The sequence below is a fragment of the Barbus barbus genome, assembly GCF_936440315.1.
Source record: "Barbus barbus genome assembly, chromosome: 14".
Classification (NCBI taxonomy): domain Eukaryota; kingdom Metazoa; phylum Chordata; class Actinopteri; order Cypriniformes; family Cyprinidae; genus Barbus; species Barbus barbus.
The window spans coordinates 14,878,972-14,903,638 of NC_136742.1; the positions used below are offsets into that span (position 1 = coordinate 14,878,972).

At 39.0% G+C, this 24,667-nt stretch overlaps 2 protein-coding genes across 2 annotated transcripts in view; both read right to left on the reverse strand.

The window, feature by feature from the left end:
- LOC306880185 (creatine kinase B-type-like) overlaps positions 1–24,667 on the reverse strand; it is a 985,569-nt gene that overhangs the window by 480,598 nt on the left and 480,304 nt on the right. The window lies entirely within an intron of this gene.
- Positions 1–24,667, reverse strand: part of LOC306880355 (nesprin-2-like) — a 100,603-nt gene that overhangs the window by 56,366 nt on the left and 19,570 nt on the right. The window contains exons 21-48 of the mRNA XM_079433851.1: positions 24,490–24,648; positions 23,119–24,402; positions 22,849–22,983; positions 21,515–21,696; positions 20,627–20,705; positions 20,119–20,225; positions 19,718–19,856; positions 19,496–19,647; positions 19,029–19,182; positions 17,454–18,061; positions 16,320–16,475; positions 16,070–16,220; positions 15,284–15,442; positions 15,023–15,190; positions 14,415–14,516; positions 14,005–14,199; positions 13,356–13,811; positions 12,783–12,917; positions 12,305–12,562; positions 9,038–10,756; positions 7,810–8,001; positions 7,246–7,401; positions 6,506–6,747; positions 3,206–5,249; positions 1,409–1,743; positions 870–1,014; positions 440–640; positions 66–325 (exon numbers count right to left, since the gene is read on the reverse strand). Of these exons, the coding sequence (XP_079289977.1) occupies positions 66–325; positions 440–640; positions 870–1,014; positions 1,409–1,743; positions 3,206–5,249; positions 6,506–6,747; positions 7,246–7,401; positions 7,810–8,001; positions 9,038–10,756; positions 12,305–12,562; positions 12,783–12,917; positions 13,356–13,811; positions 14,005–14,199; positions 14,415–14,516; positions 15,023–15,190; positions 15,284–15,442; positions 16,070–16,220; positions 16,320–16,475; positions 17,454–18,061; positions 19,029–19,182; positions 19,496–19,647; positions 19,718–19,856; positions 20,119–20,225; positions 20,627–20,705; positions 21,515–21,696; positions 22,849–22,983; positions 23,119–24,402; positions 24,490–24,648 (10,073 nt within the window). The remainder of the gene's footprint in view (positions 1–65; positions 326–439; positions 641–869; positions 1,015–1,408; positions 1,744–3,205; positions 5,250–6,505; positions 6,748–7,245; positions 7,402–7,809; positions 8,002–9,037; positions 10,757–12,304; positions 12,563–12,782; positions 12,918–13,355; positions 13,812–14,004; positions 14,200–14,414; positions 14,517–15,022; positions 15,191–15,283; positions 15,443–16,069; positions 16,221–16,319; positions 16,476–17,453; positions 18,062–19,028; positions 19,183–19,495; positions 19,648–19,717; positions 19,857–20,118; positions 20,226–20,626; positions 20,706–21,514; positions 21,697–22,848; positions 22,984–23,118; positions 24,403–24,489; positions 24,649–24,667) is intronic.

Consider the following 24,667-nt stretch of genomic DNA (forward strand, 5'->3'; position numbering starts at 1 on the left):
TGTAAATGTAGATTCTGAACATTTTCGCAATTTATGTGTTTTTGTGCATGTGTGTACAATCAAACCTTCTGCAGTGACCCTGTAGAGACTGCAAGTCCTGACAGATTTGAGGAGACACTTTAAGCTGCTGCAAATTTGAGACCCCAAGCAATCGTGCCACATGGTGTTGTAGAGATGCCAAAGTGTGATGCTCCTGCTCAATCCCATCTTGAAGGCGCTCAGTGAGGCTCAGAACACCCTGAAGATCCACCAGGGATCCTGTCGCCGTAGACGAGTCTGGAAGATCATTCTGCAGTCTGTCAAGACCTTCCTTTGATTTATTCAGCTGCAGAGCAAACCCAACCATGAAGAGAAATTAGTTAACACACAGCTTACTTAACCATTTTACGAGAAACTTGAAATTGTAACAAGCTGAAAAAAAAAATCTACTTTTACATACACGTATCACAAGGTCTCTCCATTCTGCTTCTTTATGAGACATGCTGGCTTTGAGTGATTCCACTCTGCACTGCAGCACTGCCCAAGACCTCCACAGTTGTCCCAGCATCAGATCCACAGGTGCTTTGCAGCGAAGACCTGGGCAGCTTTCCCTCAGTTCCTCCAGCTTTTTGGCGAGGTTCTTCAGCTCTGTCTGGAGCACCTGCAGATTAAGACAATTTCAGTGCATGTTAATCTAGCATACATGTATTGTTATGAGATGAAAAGTGGCACAAGGAACCATAGAAGAAAAAAAAAAAAAAAAAAAAAAAAAAAAAAAATATTTTCATAAGTCAAAAAGGAACCAAAAGCATTTCCCAAATCATCTTAAGATATCCATAGGCATTATAGCTATTCATTTAACCAGTTAATGGTAAATAATGACCACAAACCTTTACTTTCAGCAGTTGATCTTGGCAGGCTTCAGAATCAGCTGGTTTTTTACTTAAAAATTTTGAGATTTGAGAATCAACATTTTTGAGAAGTTGACTCAGTTCTTCATGGTGACTCATGTGCACAATTTGATCTTTCATGGACCTAAATTGGAGCAGAATAATTGAACTGTTAAAGGCAGCTAAATAAAAGTGCCTCTAGTACATTTCATTTAACCAAACAGATGTATTCCATTCAGACTAATTGTTTCAGAGCTTGTTTTCAGAGGAAAATGTTTCCAAGTACTCTACAGTATATGGCAGACATTTAAAGAGATTTCTGAGAAAATACTTGATTATTTGTAGAAGTATTTTTCCCAAATAATCCAAACATGTAAAGACCCCATTATTTACAATTATAAAATGATTTTCCAATTTGATATAAAAATGTCAACAACAATCAGAGTGCATTGTGAATGCAGCAATCTGAATCATAGGTCAAGGTTGTTAAATTTTTATAGAAAAACAATCCATAACATGCTTTATAGAGTATGACTAACCTCTGTAATGCCTCAAGTCTGAGCTGAGCCTGAGCTTCTAATTTGGCATCTTGTACTAGAAGGTGACTCAAAACCTCAATATGAAGCTGCTCAGTTAAAGGGAAGGAGAGGCATGTCTGCTGGGGAACAGAAGCACCAACTTCAGAAAAGCGGGCCTGGAAACCCTCAACCAGAGTGCTGAAAATCTGTTGAACATAGCGATGCTCCTCTTTGTAGCCTCTGAAGCCATCAGAGGGGATGATAAGATTGGATCCAATCTGTTGAAAGAAGCTCTCTGCACCCTGAACAGCCCAGTGGTAATGCTTCAGTCCCTCCCGAGCTTGGAGCAGCTTGTCCTGGACAAGGAAACAAAAATTATTTAGAAATTAGATAAACAACATTCATAGCTTTCTAAAAACTAGAGATGGGTAAACATAGTTTTCCAAATGATTGTGATGTTAATTTGAACAACCCCAATATTGAGTTTTAAAACTCCAAGATATGTTGCTGTTTGTATAGCACTTCCCCTGAAGCAGACAGGGGTTAAAGCAAAAAAAAATCCTGAGCCTGAATTTTTTTTCCGGGGGCAGCATATGCAAAGCATGCAATGACTGTGGCAATTTAAACATTTGAAAGGATACTATGGCATAGTTACTGCTTTCCTTATTCAAATTGATTTTTTTTTTTTTCATGAATATATGGTTGACGTGAAGAATGAAAGCTATATCATATCACCGCTTATCAACACTAGGGGTGTGACAAAACACTTGAGACAAAATACAGATACTTGGTTCACTAGAATGAGAAAATACAATACAAAAAATGCCTACAGCTCAACCTGGCAAAGACGGAACTTCTTGTCTTCCCTGCCACTCCGACTCGACAGCATGACTTCACGATTCAGTTAGGCTCATCAATGATTACCCCATCAACTTCGGTCAGAAATCTTAATGTAATCTTTGATGACCAGCTGACCTTCAAAGAGCACATTGCAAAGACTGCTCGATCCTGCAGGTTTGCACTACACAACATCAGAAAGATCAGGCCCTTTCTGACAAAGCATGCTGCACAACTTCTTGTCCAGGCCCTTGTCGTTTCTAGACTGGACTACTGCAATGCTCTTCTGGCTGGTCTGCCATCAAACACAATCAAACCTCTACAAATGATTCAGAATGCAGCGGCACGACTGATCTTCAACGAGCCCAAAAGAGCGCATGTTACACCTCTCTTCATCTCCTTGAACTTGATGCGAGCTGCCACTGGTAGCCAGTGCAAGACACTGATGCTTGCATACAGAACTACCACAGGCTCAGCACCCTCCTACTTCCACTCACTATTACGAACCTACATCCCCTCCAGAAGTCTGAGATCTGCAAGTGAGCGACGCCTTATGGTACCATCACAGAGAGGCTCAAAATCACTCTCCAGAACATTCTCGTTCACCATTCCTGGCTGGTGGAATAATCTTCCCACCCCTATCCGGAGTGCTGGATCCCTGTCAATCTTCAAGCAACAACTGAAAACTCATCACTTTAGGCAGTACTTGACTTCATCCTAAACTTTAAAAGAAAAAAAAAAAAACTCACTCTTTCCCTCTATCTTTCTCTCCCTCCCTTACTAGCTTGTACTTATTTGAACAATGACTGAGTCTTGGTGTTACGAGCACTTCCTCTGTCTGATTGCCTCTTCAAGATGAATTGCTTTTTGTATTCCCCAATTGTAAGTCACTTTGGATAAAAGCGTCTGCTAAATGCATAAATGTAAATGTAAAGGTAAATGTATTAGTGATTTTAACATACATGGATGCATGGAGCTTACCATATGCATACCACAATCATTAAGAGTTCTCTGGCCGAGATCAATGGTCATCTGGTAGCTTTCAACATCTACTTCTTTCCTGCAGTGCTCCAACATTCGTAGAGCAGACTCAACGGTCTGGATTAGCATCCAGTGCTTTCGTAGCTGTGTATCAATGGTCTTATTATCTGGCTCCAAACAGGTGGTCTCCTTCAGCTGCTGCCAGACACTGTTGAAGAGCTCAGTGAGTGGACTGAGGTCTGCAGGACTGCTGAGTCGCTCCGCCAGAGAGAACTCAATGGTTTTAGCCTCATTTTTTACTGTGACCTCCCAAGAGGCAAGCTGCTCAATGACCAAATGGATTTTGTGCCTTTCTGCTGTCAGCTGGGATGGATAGAGATCTTTCGAAATGGCCTCAAGGTGGTCAGCGGCCTCTTGACATGTCATTCTCACCAAAAGCAGCTCCACCAGGAGAGTCTGACAAAAGCCGAGCCTTATGTCAGCTCCTACACTTGAGTCTACAATCTGCAACAAGCTCTTCTTCACTGCCTCTCTGGAGTTCTCCATGTGCTGCCTTAAAATTAGGTACTCATCATGCTCTTTGGCTTGCAACTCCAGCAGATGTATTCTCCTCTGTAGATCTAGTATAGCGTTGAGCATCTCTTTCCTCCGAGGATCTGGGCAGTGGGGAATTTCCGGCACTTTGCAGAGGAGCTCCATCAGCATGTTCTTAACAGGTTCAAGAGCAAAGAGCGAGTCCCTTGTTACGGGATACTTCTGCCTCGTGATATCAGCACTCATCTGTCTCAAGCTCTTCAGAATGATGTTCTGTTCCTCAGCAGAAGATTCCTGAGCATGAAGGAGTTCTTCAAGCACCCAGCGCAAGGCCCACTTACGGTTCACAACCCTAGAGACCTCCTCTTGTATGGCTGTTAGCCTATTGATAAGCTGAAAGCTTTCGGACACACTCAGACCATGATTCACATTTTTGATTTCATCTAACAGACTCTCCAGATTATTTTCTTGTCTCTCAGCATCCTTCAAAGCCTCTGTGCATACCTGAAGCTGAACCCTCAATTCTGGGATAGTAGTTTTAGGTTCAGAAGCCACTGTTTTACCAGACTCTTTTTCTAATACTGTGGTCAACCAAGAGCTGCTGTCAGTGATCTGTTTCCACAGTCTTTCTCTAATATGAAACATTCTGTTCATTTCTGCAATAGAACATTCTGTCTTCTTTGTAAGCTTAATGTACAAATCCTCTAAAGAATCGAGGGTGGGTGACATGGAATCCTCCTCATCGAGTCCTGTAACTTCCTGTTTTAGCTCTTTCAAAACGGAGGCCAACTGAAACCTCTTAAGAGATGTTTCAGACTGTAGTTTCTTCATGTGATTGACCTGGTGACTTGCTTCTTCGGGAAACAGAGACAACATCCTTCTCCCACTGACTTTGATTTCTGTTTGTTTAGCCCATGTAACGTAGTTCCTGATAATTCTCATGATCGGTGAGCAACCATTGCCATTCGAAGTCTGAGAGCTGAGCTTCTCCTGAGTCAGAGCAAGCTGAGAATTCAAGCCCTGCATTGCGTTCTCCACATCTCCGAGCTCTTTTTTTCCCAGAGGACTTGAGGATAGAGACTGAGAGACCTCAAGAAGGTAAAAGTAGCGCTCAGTTAACACTGTCAGGTCTGCAGTTCTGACAGTCTCTTGTAGCGCACTTTGGCAGTCCATCTGTCCTTGAGAGGGATGCGGAAGAGAAACTGACTTCTCCAGAAGTTCCAGTTCATGGTGCAGCTCTCTGGCTTCTTGCAGGAGTGCAGCTACTTCTGCTGTGCAGATGTTAGCACACCACAGACTGCTGGAAGCAACCCGCTCCATAGTTTGCCATCTCTCCTGTAAAGTCCTAAAAGGTTCAATGTAGGCCACAGGTCCCTCTGTCTCACCCAGTTGGGCTGAAATCTGAGAGCATGTCTGTAGGAGATCCTCTAGTATGCCTCTCTTCTTCTGCATGTTCTTCAGGAATGCATTCAGCTTCTCCACTTGCAAGGTGCTGCTGTCAATGCAATCCCTTCAAAAATGTGAGAATATGGTTACTTTTTAATGTTGTACAATATCTACAATACTAATACAGGTGCAGTACAAGTAATGGACACACCCACTCATTCTTTATTATGACTATTTCCAGTAGTTTACTTCAATAAGTATTTTACAAGAACATTTAATTTTAAAGGGTTAGTTCACCCCAAAGTGACAATCGTGTCATAAATTACTCACCCTCAGGTCGTTCCAAAGCCTTAAGACCTTCGTTCATCTTCAGAACACAAATTAAGATATTTTTGATGAAATCGGAGCGCTATCTGACCCTCCACAGACAGCAACGCTACTGAAATGTTCCCAGGTCCAGAAACATAGTAAATACATCGATAAAACAGTCCATGTGACATCAGTGGCTCAACTTCAGTTTTGCGACGCTACGAGAACACTTTTTTTTTCCCGCAAAGAAAACAAAAATAACAATTTACTCGATTCTTCTCCCCCGAGTTATGTCTTCCGCCATAACTTAGAGTATCCAAGAACGTTTTTGACATAATCAGCGTTGTTTACGTCCGGGGGAAAGCACGCGCATTTACAAAAACTGTGTAATAAGCGTGCATATGCATTGTAATACTCTCTATAATGGCGGACGGCGTAACTCAGGGGAAAAGAATGGTTGAGTAAATTGTTATTTGTGTTTTCTTTGCGAAAAAAAAGAAGACGATTCTCATAGCGTCGCAAAACTGAAGTTGAGCCACTGATGTCACATGGACAGTTTTACCGATGTATTTACTACGTTTCTGGACCTGGGAACATTTCAGTTGCGTTGCTGTCTATGGAGTAAATATCTTAATTTGTGTTCCGAAGATGAACGAAGGTCTTATGGGTTTGGAAAGACATGAGGGTGAGTAATTAATGACATAATTTTCATTTTGGGGTGAACTAACCCTTTAAAGAAGCTTTATCTATCTATCTATCTATCTATCTATCTATCTATCTATCTATCTATCTAAATTTTTTAAATTAAGTATTTAACTTTGCTTTCTTCCATGTTACAGTTTCAGAATATTAATTATATTACAAGTTAATTTATTTTCAAGTACAGTTTGAATAATAAGGCACAGATAAAGGTAAATACATTTAAAGGTAAAGGTAGATGCATTTTAGAATAATTTCTTCTATGTTAAAGATTAATTTACCCCCCCCCCCCACACACATATATATATATATATATATATATATATATATATATATATATATAAAAATAATGATAATGTCAAGGATGCTCACTGTGTCAGTGTGCTGAGCTCAGCCTCCAGGTTGTGTAGAGTATCTGCAAGAGCCCGGTTTTGCTGGTGGTACTGTGTGACATGCTGGAGCTGTGTCTTTTTGTACTCCACCATAGTTGAGGTATTCATCAGTACTGTGTTCCATCTGCCCTCTATGGTCTGCTCATGCTTTGTAGAGCGTCCTGCATTAGATTCACTTTGAGGCAGTCTAGCCACCTGCTCCAAGACATACTGCCGGCAGATCTATGACACACAGGTAGACATCATGTCATAACGTTTACTGTCATTTTAAATGGTTCTAGTTAGAAAGTTTCACTCGGGTGCATGATACATGAATGCATACAAATTTCAGAAGGTTTTAGTATTTGGTTTGTCCCTTCTGCTAAAGGAGCACTCAAGCTGCATAAACTTCAGAAGTTTATGTAAAACCTAATAATGTTTCACCAACACGAATTATCTAAGGATCATCTTGAGCTCCAATGGAAGCAAGAACATCTCACCTTTGTTGACATCATCAGTTATAAATTTGATTACATGTGACCTGGAAATCTGAATAAGTTCTGCTTCATTTTAAGTCATAAGTTTTGTAATCAGACATCTCCTGAGGTGAGGGATTGTCCTGGCTGTTTTCGAAAATAGTAGACTAGATCTTCATGACTCATACTAACAGCTTTTACTGTCACCAGCTGTTCACAGCTGCAGGTTTTGGAGAAACCAGTGCAGTGAAGTAATGTACTGTACCTCAGCCTCTTCCAGCTGACTAGTCATATGTGCAATGCTGATTTGGGCCGGTCGGTACCGACATCTGAAAACCCACAGGACAGTCCATGACAGACTGCTCTCAGACTCTAAGAGTGATGAGTTTTGAAACAAGGAATCTTTCCTTGGTTTAGATTCCTGCAAATAAAAAAATAAAAAGGATTACAATTAGTACAAAAATAAATTAATAATTGTATAACATTTGTATAAAAAAAAACTATAATGAAAAATGTAAAACAGACAGAAAGAACATGGTACAGTTAAAATCTCCACATAACACAGGAAATTCCTCTTTCCTGTGCAATTTCCTCCCAGAAGACTTGAGGGAATAAATGGTCTTCAGGTCAAAAACTGACAAAAAAATGAGCTGATTAACAGATAACATATTTGAGAAAAAAAAAAAAAAAGTCTTGGTTTTGTATTTTTTTTCTGAAGCCTTTTTTCTGTCAAAAGCCCAAATGTTTAGTTCACTGAAGCTGCTTGAGTTCTTCTAGTGGTTCTTTGATTCAGAATAAAATCATAATGTGTTTACATACAGGTACATACCTCAGAACAATGACTGGTCATCAGTAGTGGCTGAACATTAGTGATGGTGTTCAGTAAAGTGGCCCACACATGTGTTCCAGTAGGCTGCTCCACATGCCTCGTTTTATCCTCACCATCTGGTACTGATCCTCTGTTTTGGTTCGTTTTGTTCCCGGCAGATTGATCTGAATTGACTCTCTGCATTTCTTCATACTACAATAAAGCGTCAGTTTATATTTCAATGAAAATTCTCACCACAACATTGCTTGCACCTGCTTTCAGAGCTTGTTTCAAAGAGAAACAGCTCTGCTGTTGACTCGTTAAGTCATGGTATCAGAAGAACAAGGAATGCTGGCCAATTGGGAATTGAGTCTTCCCTCTAAAAGGCGTGGTGTGACTTCAGGCCTAAAACAAACTCAGAGGAGGCGGTACTGCAGGAAGTAATGCTAACAAAATGTAACTGAATTACCTGTTATCAAAGAAAATGGATAAGTGCCACACTATAGCCATGATACAGGCTAGAGAGTGATATCTATTAGAATGCCAAAACATGGAATGATGCGCAAATGATGCCTATGGAAAATAAACAAAAATCAAATCAAATCAAATCATGCACTCATTAAAAAATATTTTGGTGTAAAATGACAGCACTGGCAAAAAGTGCAAGGAAACAACATTCACAATTGTTGAACTAACTGCTTTGAGTGCACATAAAAATGGTCAATGCCAGTCTTTCGCACAGCTTGGAATAATTAGGACACATTAATATGATGAAACTTCTTTCAGATATTTTTTGAGATTGTGGGCATCTTACATATTTCAAAAGAAGAAAATTAGTTTAACCGTCTCAGCGCAAATTATACAGCTTTCAAAACCATTTCAATGATTTTCATTCACTGATATTCTTTAATAAAAGCCTTATTTGAATGAACTGTGAATGGTGCAACATGAAAAATGAAAGGCATCATTTGAGCATGAAAATAAATAATTTTGTTCTTGTATCTAAGGCATGGTAATTTCACATCCCATGTGCCATACATCTATGCAAATGATGTCCTCCTGAATCGCTAAACAAGTTAAATTATTTTTAATGACAAAAGGCACATTAAAAGTGCTAGAAAAACATTTTGTTCATTTACTGAACATGATCACCATGATGTCTAAGAGTGATGTTAAATAAGATTTGTGCAATAGATTGCCTGCCTTTTCTTTTTGTATTTCTATTAGAAAACCACCATGTTAATCTTACCTGCAAAGGGAAACTGCCATCTGAATCCTCTGTCCTCCGAGCTTCAGCATGACTGAGTTGTGACTCTGAAAGGACTGCGGTAGGAATTTGTGTTATACAGTCAGCTGTCACAACAGATGAAGAATCTATTGGTGTTAATTCTGAGTCCTCTGTATGTGTTGACTGTACAGACTCCACTGCTGCTGAAACCACACTATCTGTGGCACTAATATGGTCACCTCCGGCAAGTGAGATGCTAACACTTTCAAAATGTCCATCCTCTGTCTCGGTTTGATTCAAGGTCTCTTTCTGCACAGTGTCCACTGTTAGTTTGTCTTGTGTGCTCAATGGCTTTGAAGTGTTTGGCTGACTAAAGTCTGAAGACACAGTCAGTGAAGTATCTGTGGTGTCAGGCAGCCTGACCTCAGAAGTTTGAAGGCTTTCTGAGTCAGCTGTGTTCTTATGATCAGATTTAGATGTGTTCAGCTTTTTGTTACTGATATTGTTTGCTTTTTCTGCACCAGCTGGTTTTCTTTTCTTCTTCCTACCTTTAGCAACTTTTGGAGGCTTTTGAAGTGTGTTTGCTTCATTTGAAGCCTCTTCAATGGTGTTTTTGTCATCCTCATCCTCATCATGACTCTCCAACACTGGGACATCCTGTTGCTGAACTACGGACCCTGACTCATTGCCTTCTCCAGTGTGGACATCCATTTGGCTTGATGTTTCTGCATCTGTGACTTCATGTCGCTTCACTTTTTCATTTTTTTGAACATCGATCTCCATGATCTCAGGGGTTTGGGGTTGGATAAGCGTAGCTGCCTTCTGTCCTGGCTGCATTTCAGAGCTACTTGATTTCACATTGGACTCTTCAGAAAAATCTAGCTCAACCATTTGGCCATCAGGTTTCTCAGTACCAGAGGAGATCCTCTGTTGATTTTTTACATCTGAATGGGAGAATTCATCTGTGGTTGAGTCTTCAGGACCTGTACACTGTGTCTCTTGCAGTGATTGATACCTGTCTGATGATAATGTAGGAGTATCAACATCCAGGATGATGGTAAATACTTTCTTAGCAGTTCCAGAGCTTCCTTGATACTTCTCTGGGTATGAAAGCATTGGGTCAAATGCTTGAATAGATGAGTCTTTCTCTGGTTTAGGCCTGAAATCATGGTCTAGATCAGAATGAGTGGGTTCAACATCGGTGTGGCTGTTTTCTTCAACCTGCACTTCTGATTTTGAAAGATCTGCACATAAATGAACAGGTTCATCAGAAGAGCTTACTGCATCATGTTCTTCATCTACAGCTACATCAACATTTGGTTTGACTTCTAAGAGTTTCAAGCCATCCTCTGATGTCTCTGCGGTCCTATAATGAAGAATTGAAACAGTATCCCATTTAGTTGAAGAAGATGGGACAGCTTGTGTTTGTGGGTTCTGGTTGGGTTTGGTAAGATCAGAGTCCAGCACTATGGTAAAGACAGGGTTTAATGATTCACCGCATGAGCCATGCATGGATATGTTGTCACCTTCTCTTAATACAGATACAGTTTCATCCATCTCTTTAGGTCCAGACATGAACTGCTGCTTATTTGTGTCATGGCCTGATGGATGGTTCCCAAGATCTTCGGTTGCTTGGTGTTCTGAGCAAGGTGATAGATCTTCTGTTTCATGGACTTCCTTTGTGGTCAAGAATTTTACATTAATACGATCCATGTCACCCACTTCACGGTCAGTGGCAACCTGCAAAACAAAATGTAACTACTATGACCCAAAATTGATAAACATCACTCAGCAATATGTGTGCTCATTCAGCTCCTGAACATTTGTTATATGACTCTTTTAAAATATAACGGATACTGCATACCTCAATATTAATCTGAAACCATCCTACACTGGGGCAGAGTCAAACACTAAACTTTTATTTGTTGGTATATCAATGCCTTTGCATACATTTAATAGTTCCAATTTGATTACTGACTCTCTTGATGCCCATATTAAAATGGTCTCGAAAACTGCATTTTTGCACCTAAGATCTTCTCATTCTTCTCTATCATTCTGATGCTGAAAGGCTTATTCATGCCTTCATCATGTCAAGGCTTGATTATTGCTTTATTTTGGTCTCCCTGATAAGTCTATCAAGAAATTGCAATATATTCAGATCATAGATGCTCAGGTACTGACTTACACAACTGCTCGTCAGCAAATTTCCCAGATACTTTATAACTTGCACTTATAACATCCCATACATGCACATATTGAATTAAAAAAAAATTGATTCTAACATGTAAAAAGCTATTCATGGGACAGTCCCTGCTTATCTTTGTAACTTAGTTGCCTCTTATTCTCCAACTCGCTCTCTCTGCTTTTCTGGTTCGTGTTTTCGTCAGCAGCCTTCATATAAATTAAAGTCTTTTCAAAACTGTCTGAGTGTACTTTGTTATTTTGTTCTACTATATTGTTATTATTTTACACTGTGTAGTGCTTTGAGTTTAAAAAAGTGCATTATAAATAAAATGCATTATTATTATTAATCCTGCACCCAAGTGATTCACAAAGGCCCTTTATATCGTCAGCATGTGCACTACCCACTGTACCACACTTTCCAATTCTCTAAATAAACTGTTCTGAGAAGCCATCAGGCAGAGCAGAATAATGCAGATAATGTAGTCTAAAGATGAGCTTTGACATCAGAAATGCACCTGCTTAAAGTGATGTACCACAAAGCAAATCATCCAGCATTTTTCTCAGAGAACAGGTAAAAAAACAAGCACTTAAAAGCAATGAGGTGCCGTCTACATTAATGGCCCTAGACGAAGAACAGAGTGGGTACTCCATTTAGCAGGTTTTAACTAGGATAGAGTGATTCTGTGCTCATGCCACCGTGGTACACTCAGTGACGTTTCTCCTGCTTACACCAAAACCAGACCCAGAAAGCAAAAATAAGTGTACGCCTGTCAAAGAATACTCACCCTCAACTCATTCCAAACCTGGATAGACTTACTTTTTACTACAGAAAACAAAGATGTTTTGAAAAATTTCTCAGTAAATTTTTGTACATTCAATTAAAATCAGTGGGGTCTACTGTTGTTTTGGACCCCACTTACATACATTGCATGGACAAAAAAAAATAAAAAATCCTCTTTTGTGTTCTACAGAAGACAAAAAGTCATACAGGTTTGGAACAATAGAAGGCAACTGATATTGCTTAATTGTACTCTATAAATGTACCAAAACCACTCAAAACATTTTTTTTCCAAACACTTCCTGTGTAAGAGACACCACACTAACCTGAAATGACTGGAGCTCCTTTGTGGACACTCCAGGCTGCTGAGGCTCGATGCACTTAATGGAACTTTGATCTGGATCAGAGTTCCCTTCCTGAGTCCTCTCATCTTCCAAGGTCTTCCTCAGGGCTGGTGTCTTTCCAAACAATGTTTGAGCTTCTTGGGAGAGAGCCCTGTACTGACCGTCTGGAGTACAGCTTGTCTGCAGGACCTCAGACAGTTTCTCAACCTCTAGAAGGTTTCCTTCCACTTGTTCTACAGCCTACAGAGAATCCACCAAGGCAGTTAGTCTCATTACATTAGGAGTCTGGAGAAGGCTAATCAAGGCTATCATCTCCAATCCATTTTAAAGACGGCTTTGAATTTAAAAGATTTAGCTTATATGAAGTGCATTGAAAAAAAAAAAAAAAATTTAGTGGTACAGTATTTTGCATGCGAGTGTGTATTATTGTGGGTGAATGGTTTTTGTCTGCATCTTTTACCTTTAATGCATTTGAGTCATTAGAGCTGCCCTCTATCTGACCCGGCAAAGAGTCCAGACTCTCGTGGCTCTGTTGTATTAACATTGCACACTTCAGATCCTCAGTCATACTCTCACCAAGACCAAAACACACATCCTGAAAAAAAATTAAAATAACCATTAAGACATTACATGTAAACATGACTGCATCAGATAAAGATGTGTGAGAACCTTTTATAGAGATATATTACAACCACAAAATGTTCAGCTATTATTACAAATTAAACACTTTTTAATATTATTTTCTATAATAAAAAATATTCTATTCTATTCTTTTATAATAGTCAGGGCAAGTAGAAATGATCTGTTCAAAAATAAATTTCCTTTAGTGCGTCAGATGCTCTTTTTACTATATGACAAACTGAAATGGAACTTAAATTGCTGTTAATAGACCGGGCATAACTCTTAAAACTGAAGTAGTTACAAAGAAACAAACTGATTCTAGTTCTCAAAGCTAAAAATTTTCATATTTCAGTTCAGGCCATTTTAAAGACACACCCTTCGAGAACAAACAGACCCCTGACAGGAAAATGACCTGCACTGCTGTGAGTTTCGCTTCAGGTGTGACCCGTCTGTTCACATCCTCAGAAACCTGCATATCTCCCTTCAGATGCAGTTCACTGGCCCAGCTGCAGGCCTGCTCTTTGAAGTCAATCAACTCATCTTGTGTCTTGCCTCCTCTTGACTGTTCCTCTGTTTTACCATTAGATTCAGACAGTATCTCTGGCGCAGTATCTTCTGTTTTTCCAATCAAGGGCTTGACGTGCTTAGGGTCTTGGATCATTTGATTGTCAAGTCTGTTGGGGTTCATTGCTTGCTCTCTCTTCTCTATGACCAGCTCTCTGGCCATGCATATGCTTTCTTGAAGGTGAGCTCCATCTTCAGCCAGCATATGCAGGTTTTCTAAGCCTGCAATGCTGGCCAGAAGACTTATCTGCTGCAGTAATGCATCTGCCTGCTCTGCCTCCGCTTGCAACTGCTCTGATAAGCCCTGTCAGTCAAAATGGTTACATTAAAGGATTAGCTCATCAAAAAACATTTTAAGTGAACTGATTGAAGGTTTAAATGGATTTAAAATCAAGTACAGCATGTGACAGAGGCATTGTGCACATGTAGATCAAAACTGAACTTCACCACACTACTGCAATGCGGTCTCAGCTTAGTCCTAAAGAATTCACATTCACCTCGATTGTTTTGAGGACCTGTGGTCTTTCAGATGTGGTCAGTGCATTTGTGATAGTTTGAATGGATGACAAGTGATCTGCGATATCAGATGCCACCTTCCCCTTGGCAGCTTCCAGCTGTCTAAAAACATCACGGGTCTCAGAAAAGAGCTCCTTCACCTCTGCCATCTTCTTCCTCAGCTGGCTCTCAATCACCTTTAAAAATAAACTACAGTGAATTTGCTTAAATTTGAAGAGTGATCAATGAGCTAGCCTGGTTAATACTAATACATGAGGGATATATAGGCTTACCACAGTATATAAAAACATTTTTGTATACAAATGTCAAATGAGATTGTTTAGCATTAATTTGAAGAAACAAATAAAACTAAAACAGCATTGTGAAAAGTTGCTGGTGTGTCCGAAATCACCTGTAGCTCCAGTGGAAACTCGCGACTCTGCAGTAGCTCCTGGATCTCTGAAGATCTGCGATGGAAATGTTCAATGTTCTCCTCTTGAATCCTAAGTTCATCCTGTGCAAAAAATTATAGTTTACATTTATTTGATCAAAAATACAGTACAATCTGTAATATGGAATTTATTCCTGTGATGGCAAAGCTGAATTTTCAGCAGCCATTACTCTAGTCTTCAGAGTCAAATGATCCTTCAGAAATAAATCATTCTAATATGAAGAAACATTTCTTATTATCAATGATAAAAACTGTTGTTTTTTGTGGAAACCATAATACATATTTGATTAAAACAAAGTTCAAAAGCATTTATTGAAAATATAAATATTTTGTTTTTTATTTTCTTTTGATTAAATTTAATGCATCCTTTATTTAAAGAAAACTCTTATTTACCTCAAACATTTGGATGGTAGTGTAAATATCACTAACAATGTTCATTTGATGACAAGTTATAATGATTTATTTTTCTCATTTAACATCCAAAATATTTAAAATTGGTCTCCAATTCTAAAAATAAGTGTATTTGAAAGTTATACCTAAAATAGTTTGTCAGCTGATGAAGGTTTTACCTGCATGGCAGACACATCCTGCTCTGTCTGAAAGGGTTGTGACTCAGCAAGTGTCATCAGCTTTTTGGCACTCCAGCCCTCCACCTCTCCAGCCAACAGTAGGAGTTTTTCCCAAAGAGAAAAGCCAGCTTGAAGGTTGTCCAGATGACAGTCTGTCTTCTCGGTGACCTGAAATAGCAGGTTGATGTAAATACTGAACATTATTAGAAAAACAGATTGAGAGTATTTCTATCACACTATGGCATTACTGAGGGAACATACATCAAGCCAGCGGTCCATGAGGGTGTCAGCCTCACTCTCAAATGGAGCGTCTGCACAGTCTGGGATCCTTCTCATCAGAGACAGCAGCTGTCGAGACACAGCTCTGAACTCCTCCACCCCGTCCCCAAGACCACTGAGATCTGACTTTATACTGGTCACCTGCACACACACAAAATATAAATAGTTATGCATTTATTCATACTCATTCTGACCCCAGTTTTATCTAATGAATGTGTTGTATACATTTTACAAAATATCTGTCTGCAGTTAATACTGTGAAAATGTGACCCTGGACCACAAAACCAGTCATAAGGGTATTCATTTATACATCATCTGAAAGCTGAATAAATAAGCTTTCAGATGATGTATGGTTTGTTATGATCGGACAATATTTGGCCGAGATACAACTATTTGCAAATCTGGAATCTGAGGGTGCAAAAAAAAAAACAAATCTAAAAAGAAAATTGAGAAAATCGCCTTTAAAGTTGTCCAAATTAAGTTCTTACCAATGCTAATTACTAATCAAAAATTAAGTTGATATATTTACAGTAGGAAATTTACAAAATATCTTCATGGAACATGATCTTTATTTAATGTCCTAATGATTTTTGGCTTAAACGAAAAATCAATAATTTTGACCCATACAATGAATTTTTGGCTATTGTCCAGCGACTTAAGACTGGTTTTGTGGTCCAGGGTCACAAATGATCTAAACTGATGCAGTTAATACTGCCATCTGCAGTCCACCAAGAATGGAAGCACTGTGATTTTTCAGTATTTCTGTACCTTACTGATCAGGAGCTGCAGGTTGTCTTTGCCCATATAGGAGGCCTGATCACCAATAGTCCGCTCTGCTTTCTGCAAAGTGCTGCCCAAGCGATTTTGGCAGCTCTGGAACTTCTTCAGTAGTTCGCTAAGAGAGACACACTGTTCACGACTGAAACAGAAGCATGAAAAATGTGTCCGTTCAGAAATATGGGCAGAAAAATGGCATTTCACAAAGTGCTTTCCTATACTCGTGTGCGTTTCTCATCACCTCTCTGTGACTGCTCTGTGTGCGTTTTCCCATTGCGTCTGAAGCTCGCTGATGGCTGTCTCTAAGGTGCTTGTCTGTGCACAAGTATTTCTCAGATCCTGAATCTCTGATTGTAGTGCAATCAGTTTGCTCTCCATGTCTGTCAGGAAGCGTAACCTGAGAAAGAGAGAGACACTGGTGAGACAGAGGCATATCGTCTCCTTTACTGTAATCCATTTAGAGGTATAAAATTCTCCGAAGTCATTCCACATTTTTTTAAAACTATCTGAAATGGATCAAATATAGGTGTTACTGTGAGAAAGCACGCATGCACCAATCACGACATTTATAAATGTATCTTATTTATATACATGTCTATATATAGTGGTGAAGGTTTATTCTATTATATATTATCTATTACATATATATGAAGAGTTCATTTGCAAACACAGATAAATCCGTTTTGAACAATTTTCAAAAATCACGTATTTTTCACAGTGCATTCTAATTAATCGGACTGCAGTTGCTAAAAACTAACTAAACTTTTGATTAGATTTAAAAAAAAATACAGCTAGCTAACAATGAAACAATAAAAACATGATAACATAAAAGATGATTTGATACAAAACAAAGTTATCTGTTTTTGCAAATAAACTCTTCATGTAAATGTATATTACAACTGTTATTTTAATTGACAACTATCAACTTGTTTTATTTGTGTGTAAATTAAATTAAATCGAGTTAAATTAAACATGCTTTAGAAATACTGTATGCAAAACAGAAAAAGCAGCCCTAATTTCTTATTGTATTTTAATTTATTGTATATTACAATTGTTATTTTAATTAATTTGACTTGCAAACTAAATTAAATTATGATCAAATTAAATAAAAAAGGTACTAATAATGTTCATTTAAAAATTGCAATATACAATATAAAATTAAATGATTTCTAAAGCACTTAATTTATTGCATGCATAACGAGGAGAAATCCTGTTTTATTAAATTAATTGTTTTATTGCATATTGCAACTGTTATTTTATTAAATATTACTTTCACATTTTTGGTTTAAGTTAAGTTAGATTTCAAAATATTGTAAACAAAACAAAGAAGAAGAAAAAACAACCTATAAGCAGTCCTGTTTTAAAGTCTGCTGACCTGTGCTGTAGTGCAGGAAGTGTGAGTTCCTTCAGTCCATGTTTTTCGAGTGCCGCCAGCACCTCCCTCAGGGCGACCTGCAGGCCCATCCTCTTCCTACCGAACGCTCTGTCCCTCTGTTCTCCCTCCGCTCTTCCTTTCCCTCCTCTGTCAGTTTGCTTCAGCCCTACAGCCAGTCTGGTCTCAACCTCTTCAGCACGCAGGGCCAGAGCTGACACCATCTCATGACAACTGCCTGGTTTGTCGTCCAGAGTTATTCTCATGCCAGCATCATCCAGGATTCGGTCTAGCTGAACCGATTCTTCCCTGGCCTGCTGAAGGTTTTGCAGTATGGAGACTAAACTGCGATTTGATGTGCTGTGAGCTGCATTGAGGTTGGCATTCACCTGCTGGAGATGTGATAGGAGGTTCACAAGGCCCATTAGGGCCGATTCACTCTTTCTCAGACATTGTCTTTGCTGGTCCAAGCATTTTGTGCGGTCATGGAGAGTTTGCTGCAGGGGAAGATGAGCTTGGAGCTCAATGTGACTCAGATCAGCAGCGTCACTAACTGAACCATCACTCGTATTAAGCAGAAACAGCTCTTTCTCGATACTTTCATCTAGATGCTGAACAAAGAACAAAGGGGTCAGTTTGAACATGCAAATGTAAGGTACATTATGCAAATATTTGAATGTATGCTTTGAATGAGGAAACAAACATTTCTTAAAACGTAAAGTTATCAAGAGTTATCAAATGTCATATTTTCCTAAGGAAAGCCCAGCATTATAGAGCTTTTCACCTGTGAACAGATGTTCTACAAAATGTAAAAAAATCAGGACATGTGAAAGGATCTAAAATACACAACTAACTCAGGAAAATATGCACAAGCTGGACATTTTAACAGAAAAAAACATTGTGTGACAGTTGTTCGATTAGCTGATTGTGAGGTGTGAAAAACATTTAGGGCGAATTCCAAACGGCTTTTTTGCACCCTTGCAGGGCACGCCATTTGTAGGGACGTTCCAAACGAAAGTGAAAAACTGATTCCCTTCACGAAGGGCCCTTCCAGAAGGGAAAATGCGATGGTCTCTCACGGAAGTGATTACCGTTTGTGATCATGTGATCTTCACTTAGGAGATCTTGCGATGCATTTTAAAGCAAAGTTGGGATTTAATTTGACTTTACATACAAACGTAAGTTAATTAAATATGCTAATTAAATTTGTCTTTATTTTTATGTAATACAAAATATTTTCATCAGGGATAGAAATATGATTTAAGACTATTGTTAGCAAGTTTAATTTGAAAAAGTTTAAAAGTAAACAAAACAATTAGACAGTATTTGAATAAAACAATAACAATAAGATATACATAACATACAGGTAACATTTTGTAACAAGGTAACATTCCTGTCACCAAGGGAGCTCTAAACGCTTATACGAGACCGTAATGCCCTACACCCTTAAAAGAACACACTTCAAGGAGACTGCCCTTCGAAGGGAGTAGGGCATAGGGATGCTCACTTCCGTTTGGAATTCGCCCTTAGATCTACAATTATCGGCAAGTATGAAAACGAATTTGGAGGATAATGTACCTTTAGTTCTTCATGTAGATTTTTGGGATCTGCAACAGCAAAGTTTTTAATATTCAGAGGTTTCTGACTGATCTGTTTGATCTGATCAGAAATCAGTCCAATCTGAATGTCCGCTGACTCCAGCAGCTCTACCGCAGTTTCAAGGGACTTCATCCTGAGCAATATATAACATAACATTATAATTGTGCCACTTAAACACAAGCAAACTGCCTTGCAACATGGTCACGGAACCTTACAATTGACAGATTTGAACCTGCTTTCGAATGACAAGACCACAAAAATAGAGCCCCACATGGGAGGCATGAGAATTGATTACAATTGAGTTTGGCAATAGTTACTTTTTATTTATTTATTCTAAAGTATCTTTTTCATAGATACTTTTCAGAAATGAATGAGAAATGTTTGTAATCAACATTTTTTCTTATGCACAGAGTTTGTCTCATTCTGGATGCCTACATGTGTCTCACCTGGCCTGAATGCACATCTGTTGTTCCCTCCACTGTTGAATTAGCTGAGCTCTCTCCTGCTCCATGTTACAGCCATCTTCCATGTGCTGAGAGCTCTGGGAACACTGAAGCTCAAACTCACGCCACAGAGCCTCCGTCCGGTCCTTAAGAGCCTAAATGAGCACACAGCTATTTGTATACAAAACACACCCAAAATGCAGGAAAGTGGTGAAGGAGACTGACCAGTACGTGCTGGAGTTGAATCCTCAGTGAGTCAGCAGAGATACTGGCATTGCTGCCGGGGCTGATGGGAAACTCTGATTCCAGCTGCAGACTGTTGTTAAGCAGTTGCTGCTGGAGGACTGACTGTGCAGCACTGTAGCTGAAAATTTGTGTACATAAAAACGCTTATAAAGATTAATTTTTAGACTTTAAATTTAAAATAAATAATGGATAAAACGTAAATGTATTTATTTCATAAAGTAATCATTATGAGCAGTTTAAAAGGTAGCAGCATATAAATTGCATAATAGGGAATCCCTAAAATGTATTTTTAGGAAAACCAGTTACATCCTTATATAGTATTGACAGAACACTGAAATACATCCATTTATTGAAGGTAAATTGTATAAAAAAATGTTTACCTGCTCTGAGTTTCCTGTGCTGTAACCTCTTCCTGTGCTGAACAGGGATGGATGGCAGTCCTCTCTGGTATCTGTTTTATCTCCACGATGTTGGTCTGGACAACAGCCTATGAGAGAACGACCATAGCATCATTACAAGGGGTCAAACGACCCCAGAACAAGCGAATACATTCTTCAGCAGCCCTAGCCAATCTCAGCAGATTAACTCATCTGACCTGTCCCTGTGCTTAAGAAGGTCAGCAACATCCAATCAGAGCTGAGAAGTTCTCATAAGGTTTACCTCCATGTGTGGCTACAAGCAAACTTGACCATGCCAAAAAAACATGCCATGTTAAAACTGGGCAGGTATAGAGCTCACAGATGCTCAACTAAAGTACTTGCCAGTGTAAAGTCATGCTGGTGTGAGAGACGGAGAAAGAATAATCAAAAAATACTCTTTAAAAATACTGCACTGATCAACAAGAGATAAAACAGTCATGTCGCAAACAAAGCACATGATCACGTGTACCTGTGAGTGGACACGGTTCAGGTCATCCACTAGTACAGTCTTTCTCAGCAGGACACAATCCTTGACTGCTCCCCCCCTGCTGTGGACACACGTGCACACGTTTACTTAGTTATGTTAATGACATACAGTACCATAGACATATATATAAAGCCAACTATGATTACTATATACTAAACCTAACACCTAAAACTGATTGTGTATATACTGTGAGGTATGAACGCAAACCTATAAGAGACCACTTCTAGTAGTTCAGTCTGTCTATAAGAAAAGCCAGAGTTTGAAAAAGACATGTAATAGTACATACAATTTGGGGTTGTTAATATTTATGAAAGAAGTCTCTTATGCTCACTAAGACTGTACTGATCAAACTGTAATATTGTGAAGTATTATTACTATTTAAAATAACTCTTGTCTAATTTCTAATACAATCCTTCAGAAATCATTCAAATATACTGATTTAGTGCTCTAGAAAAATTATTATTGTCATTACCGAAAAAGTTGTACTACTTAAAACACCATTTATTTGAAATAGTTTTTTTCTACTATTATTCATATATTTACGGTCACTTTAAATCCATTTAATGTATTCTTGTTTAATAAAAGCATTTATTTTCAAAATACAATTTTTCTGACCTCAGTCTTTTGAACAGTAGTGTAGTGTACTGTAAGTTACTTTTTTTATTTAAAACAAAAAACACTGCTGGTACATGTCAGAGTCAGGTCTTAGAGCATTAAAATGATCCTAAAATACAGAAAGTTTTTTTTATTTTTTTTACTTTTTTATATTTAATTTCTAAAACACATACTGTATCAGAATATATATATTATTTTAATATAATAGATATTTCATTATGTAACCCCAACATTTCCACTCAGTTTATTACGTACCCATCCTGGCATGGTGCCAAGTCACTTGTGTAGTCTGTGTGGTGTTGAAGGTTCTCCACCCTCTTTGTCTGTGTTCTCAGATGGGTGGCGCTGAGAAGAACAGTCCCTGTGGGCTGCAGACTCTCTGTAATTCTTCTCAAGGCTTCAAGATGCACTGAACGCTCAACTGCTGTGGCACATACCTGAGGTTTAAACCCAAAACAAACTAATTCCAAACCCTTCGACAATAATGATATAATGAAACGTATTTTTCTCTATACAAATCGAGCCATAAAATTTGACTACCACAAAAAAATATATTTTAAAAATAAATTACAATTGTGGTTTGGGGATGAGCATCAAGATTTACACTAATGGGAGTTCCCATTACAGGTAATGAGGCTTGCTAACTTGGCTAACTGGTAGTGATAAGAGAGATATGCATGCAAAATATGATTATATAGCTGAAAGGAAGACAAGTAACCATCTATATCAACCTGTCAAAACATGCATGCAGTCAATAAATGATCAAAGTCACAACAAAATCAACTGTTGATGATTTAACCATTATAAAATTATAAAACTGAGGTTTAAATAAAAACTACCGGACAAGGTTTAATAACATTCAGAGACTTGATGGACAGGAATGATCTTCATAAACTGATAAAAAAGTAAAACTGAGTAAAAGTTACAAGTACTGAGCAAAGAAGAGACTAATTTGGACTTAATGCAGTTATGTTCACATGCAGAGGCATGTAGATTAAGGAATGTGTTACCTGCACACACACAGAATTACACTGCCTAAATAAGAGGACAGGGTGTTGTATATACAGTAGTAGATCCATCAAAAGATGCTATTATTTAATCATTAATTAACAAGGTAACAAGGTCACATAAGGACCATGGTGGCATTTGTCCTTCCAGAGTGCCAGCTGATCTACCCAGTATCAGCATATACCAATGGTTAGTAAACAAAAAACAAACGAAAGCCTAATAGATTAGGTACATACACTGTATCACATTTCAGTACATATGCATGCATGTGTTTTTAAATAAAAACAAACATATTCATGCATAATTCAAGATTTCTTAATAATAATGATAATAATAACTATGTCCAAATAGACCATACATGTCCACATGTTTTAATTATGCACGGTGTGGGTTGTTATTGCTAAATAAAGAACTATCGAATGCGCCTTTAAAACTTTTCATGAAAACATAAATGGCAGGTAAACATGAGCAATTAGCAAACACTGCCTAAACCGATCACAACAATTCAGTTCTGGTTTGAGTTGACAACTGTACTGAGTAGCATACACTAATGCACAGCTAGAAAGACTGATCTTTTTTACCTCCCATTGGGCCCTGACTGACTGAGAGAGGAGGTCCATGTCTCGGAGCTGGGCATCAGAGCAGAAATCAGCCATTCCCTTCACAGCTTCTAGAAACGCCTCCAACACTGAAGGCCTGAGAAGATGTGACACTGCCTAAAGAACAAAAAGATATCAGCAGTCATTAACAGTTTCTGTGTATGTGTTTTGACCAACCATATGTTTTTTAAACCATTATTTGATTAAATAATTATTGGATTGAAAACTCACCACATTTTGAAAAGGCCTCACCTGTTTTTTCTTGGCTTGTTTTTTAGATTTGTCTCTGGTACTGATCACTGTGATAACATCTTGTATGTGTTCATGCAGGTGCTGTTTTGCTTTATCCAGTCTGCTCCTGGCCAATGCCTGAGCTCTGGCATACACCTCATTCTGTACTGGGACATGGGGAACACCTGGAGCCTCTGATGGCTGTGGAAAGCTGTGACTTTTGGATAAAACCCTTTGTCTTTGGTGTTGGGTCATCACAGAGGTCTGAGGTTGCCTTTTCGGTGATGAACCAAGGTTCTGTTCGATTGGCGTCCTTTGTTGAGTCACTGTTACTGGTGTATGCAAAGTTCTTGGGCAGGATGCAAGTGAGGTAACAGGCAGAGTTTGTGATGGCTCAGGGGGCTTTGGAAAACTGTGACTTTTGCCCAGAATCTTTTGTCTTTGGTGTGGGGTCACCAAGGAAGTTTGTGGTTGCCAATTTGATGGTGAATCAAGATGCTGCTCAACTGGCATCCTCGGCTGAGTCATGGTAACCGATGTAAGCAACATGCTTGGGCTGGATGCAGTTGAAGATAGAGACTGCAGAGGGTTTGATTGTTCAATGTCACTGCTTTGGCTTGAGTCTATAGCGATAACCTGAAGGTCTGTTGGTCCAAAGCCCCTGGTTTCGCCTGAGTCTACAGATATAACCTGAAGAGAATCTAATGGTCTAAATCCACTGGTTTTGCTTGAGTTTGCAGAGACGACATGTAGCTCTGATGGTCCAAAGTCACTGGATTGGTTTGGGTCTACAGAAATAACCTGTAAATGTCCAAAGCCACTGTTTTGGCTTGCGTTTACTGAGGCAGCCTGAAGGTTTGATGGTCCAAAGCGATTGGTTATGCTTGAGTCTACAGAGATCAACTGAACATCAGTTTGAGGTTGCAACTGAACCTTCCTGCTAACAACAGATGACAGCAAAGGCTGTTTGAGCTCTGCATGCTGTACTTGGCATATAGTTTTGCTTTTTTGAGCTTTTGGAGATTTTTCATGAACCTGGGGGAGAAACTGGGGCTGTATGCCACTGGTGGTTTCCAATTGTGACTGCAGCTGAGAAGAATAGATTTCTTGGTTTTGAGGTTTTACTGGCCTCTCTAGAGAAAGTTTGCTGCTTTGGGAGAATGTCTGATCCTTATGGTGTTGAATGACTCCAGTTTGGGATTCAGGCTGAGAATGTGCCTGCACAAAAACCTTGGAAGCAGGCTGCGCACCTACAGGCTGTCCTTCACGCTTCACTCCATGAGAACTGAGCATCTCAGTAACCTCCTGACGGACATACAGAAGGGTGTGAGAAGTTACAGCATCATGATTTTAAGCATTCCTTAACCGATACTGGCCTGCAATGAAATTCACCTGACAATGTGAGACAGTTCGTTTCAGTTGGTCTTTTATTGCCAATGTGCTGAGGTAAGGAAGGGAGGAGTTCTTTTGCACCGATGTCACAAGCACCTGCAGGTCCTCACCTTCTGTCACCACCTGTCCTTCCAGCTGCAGACCTCTGGAGATCAGTGCCTGCAATGGGAATTGAAAG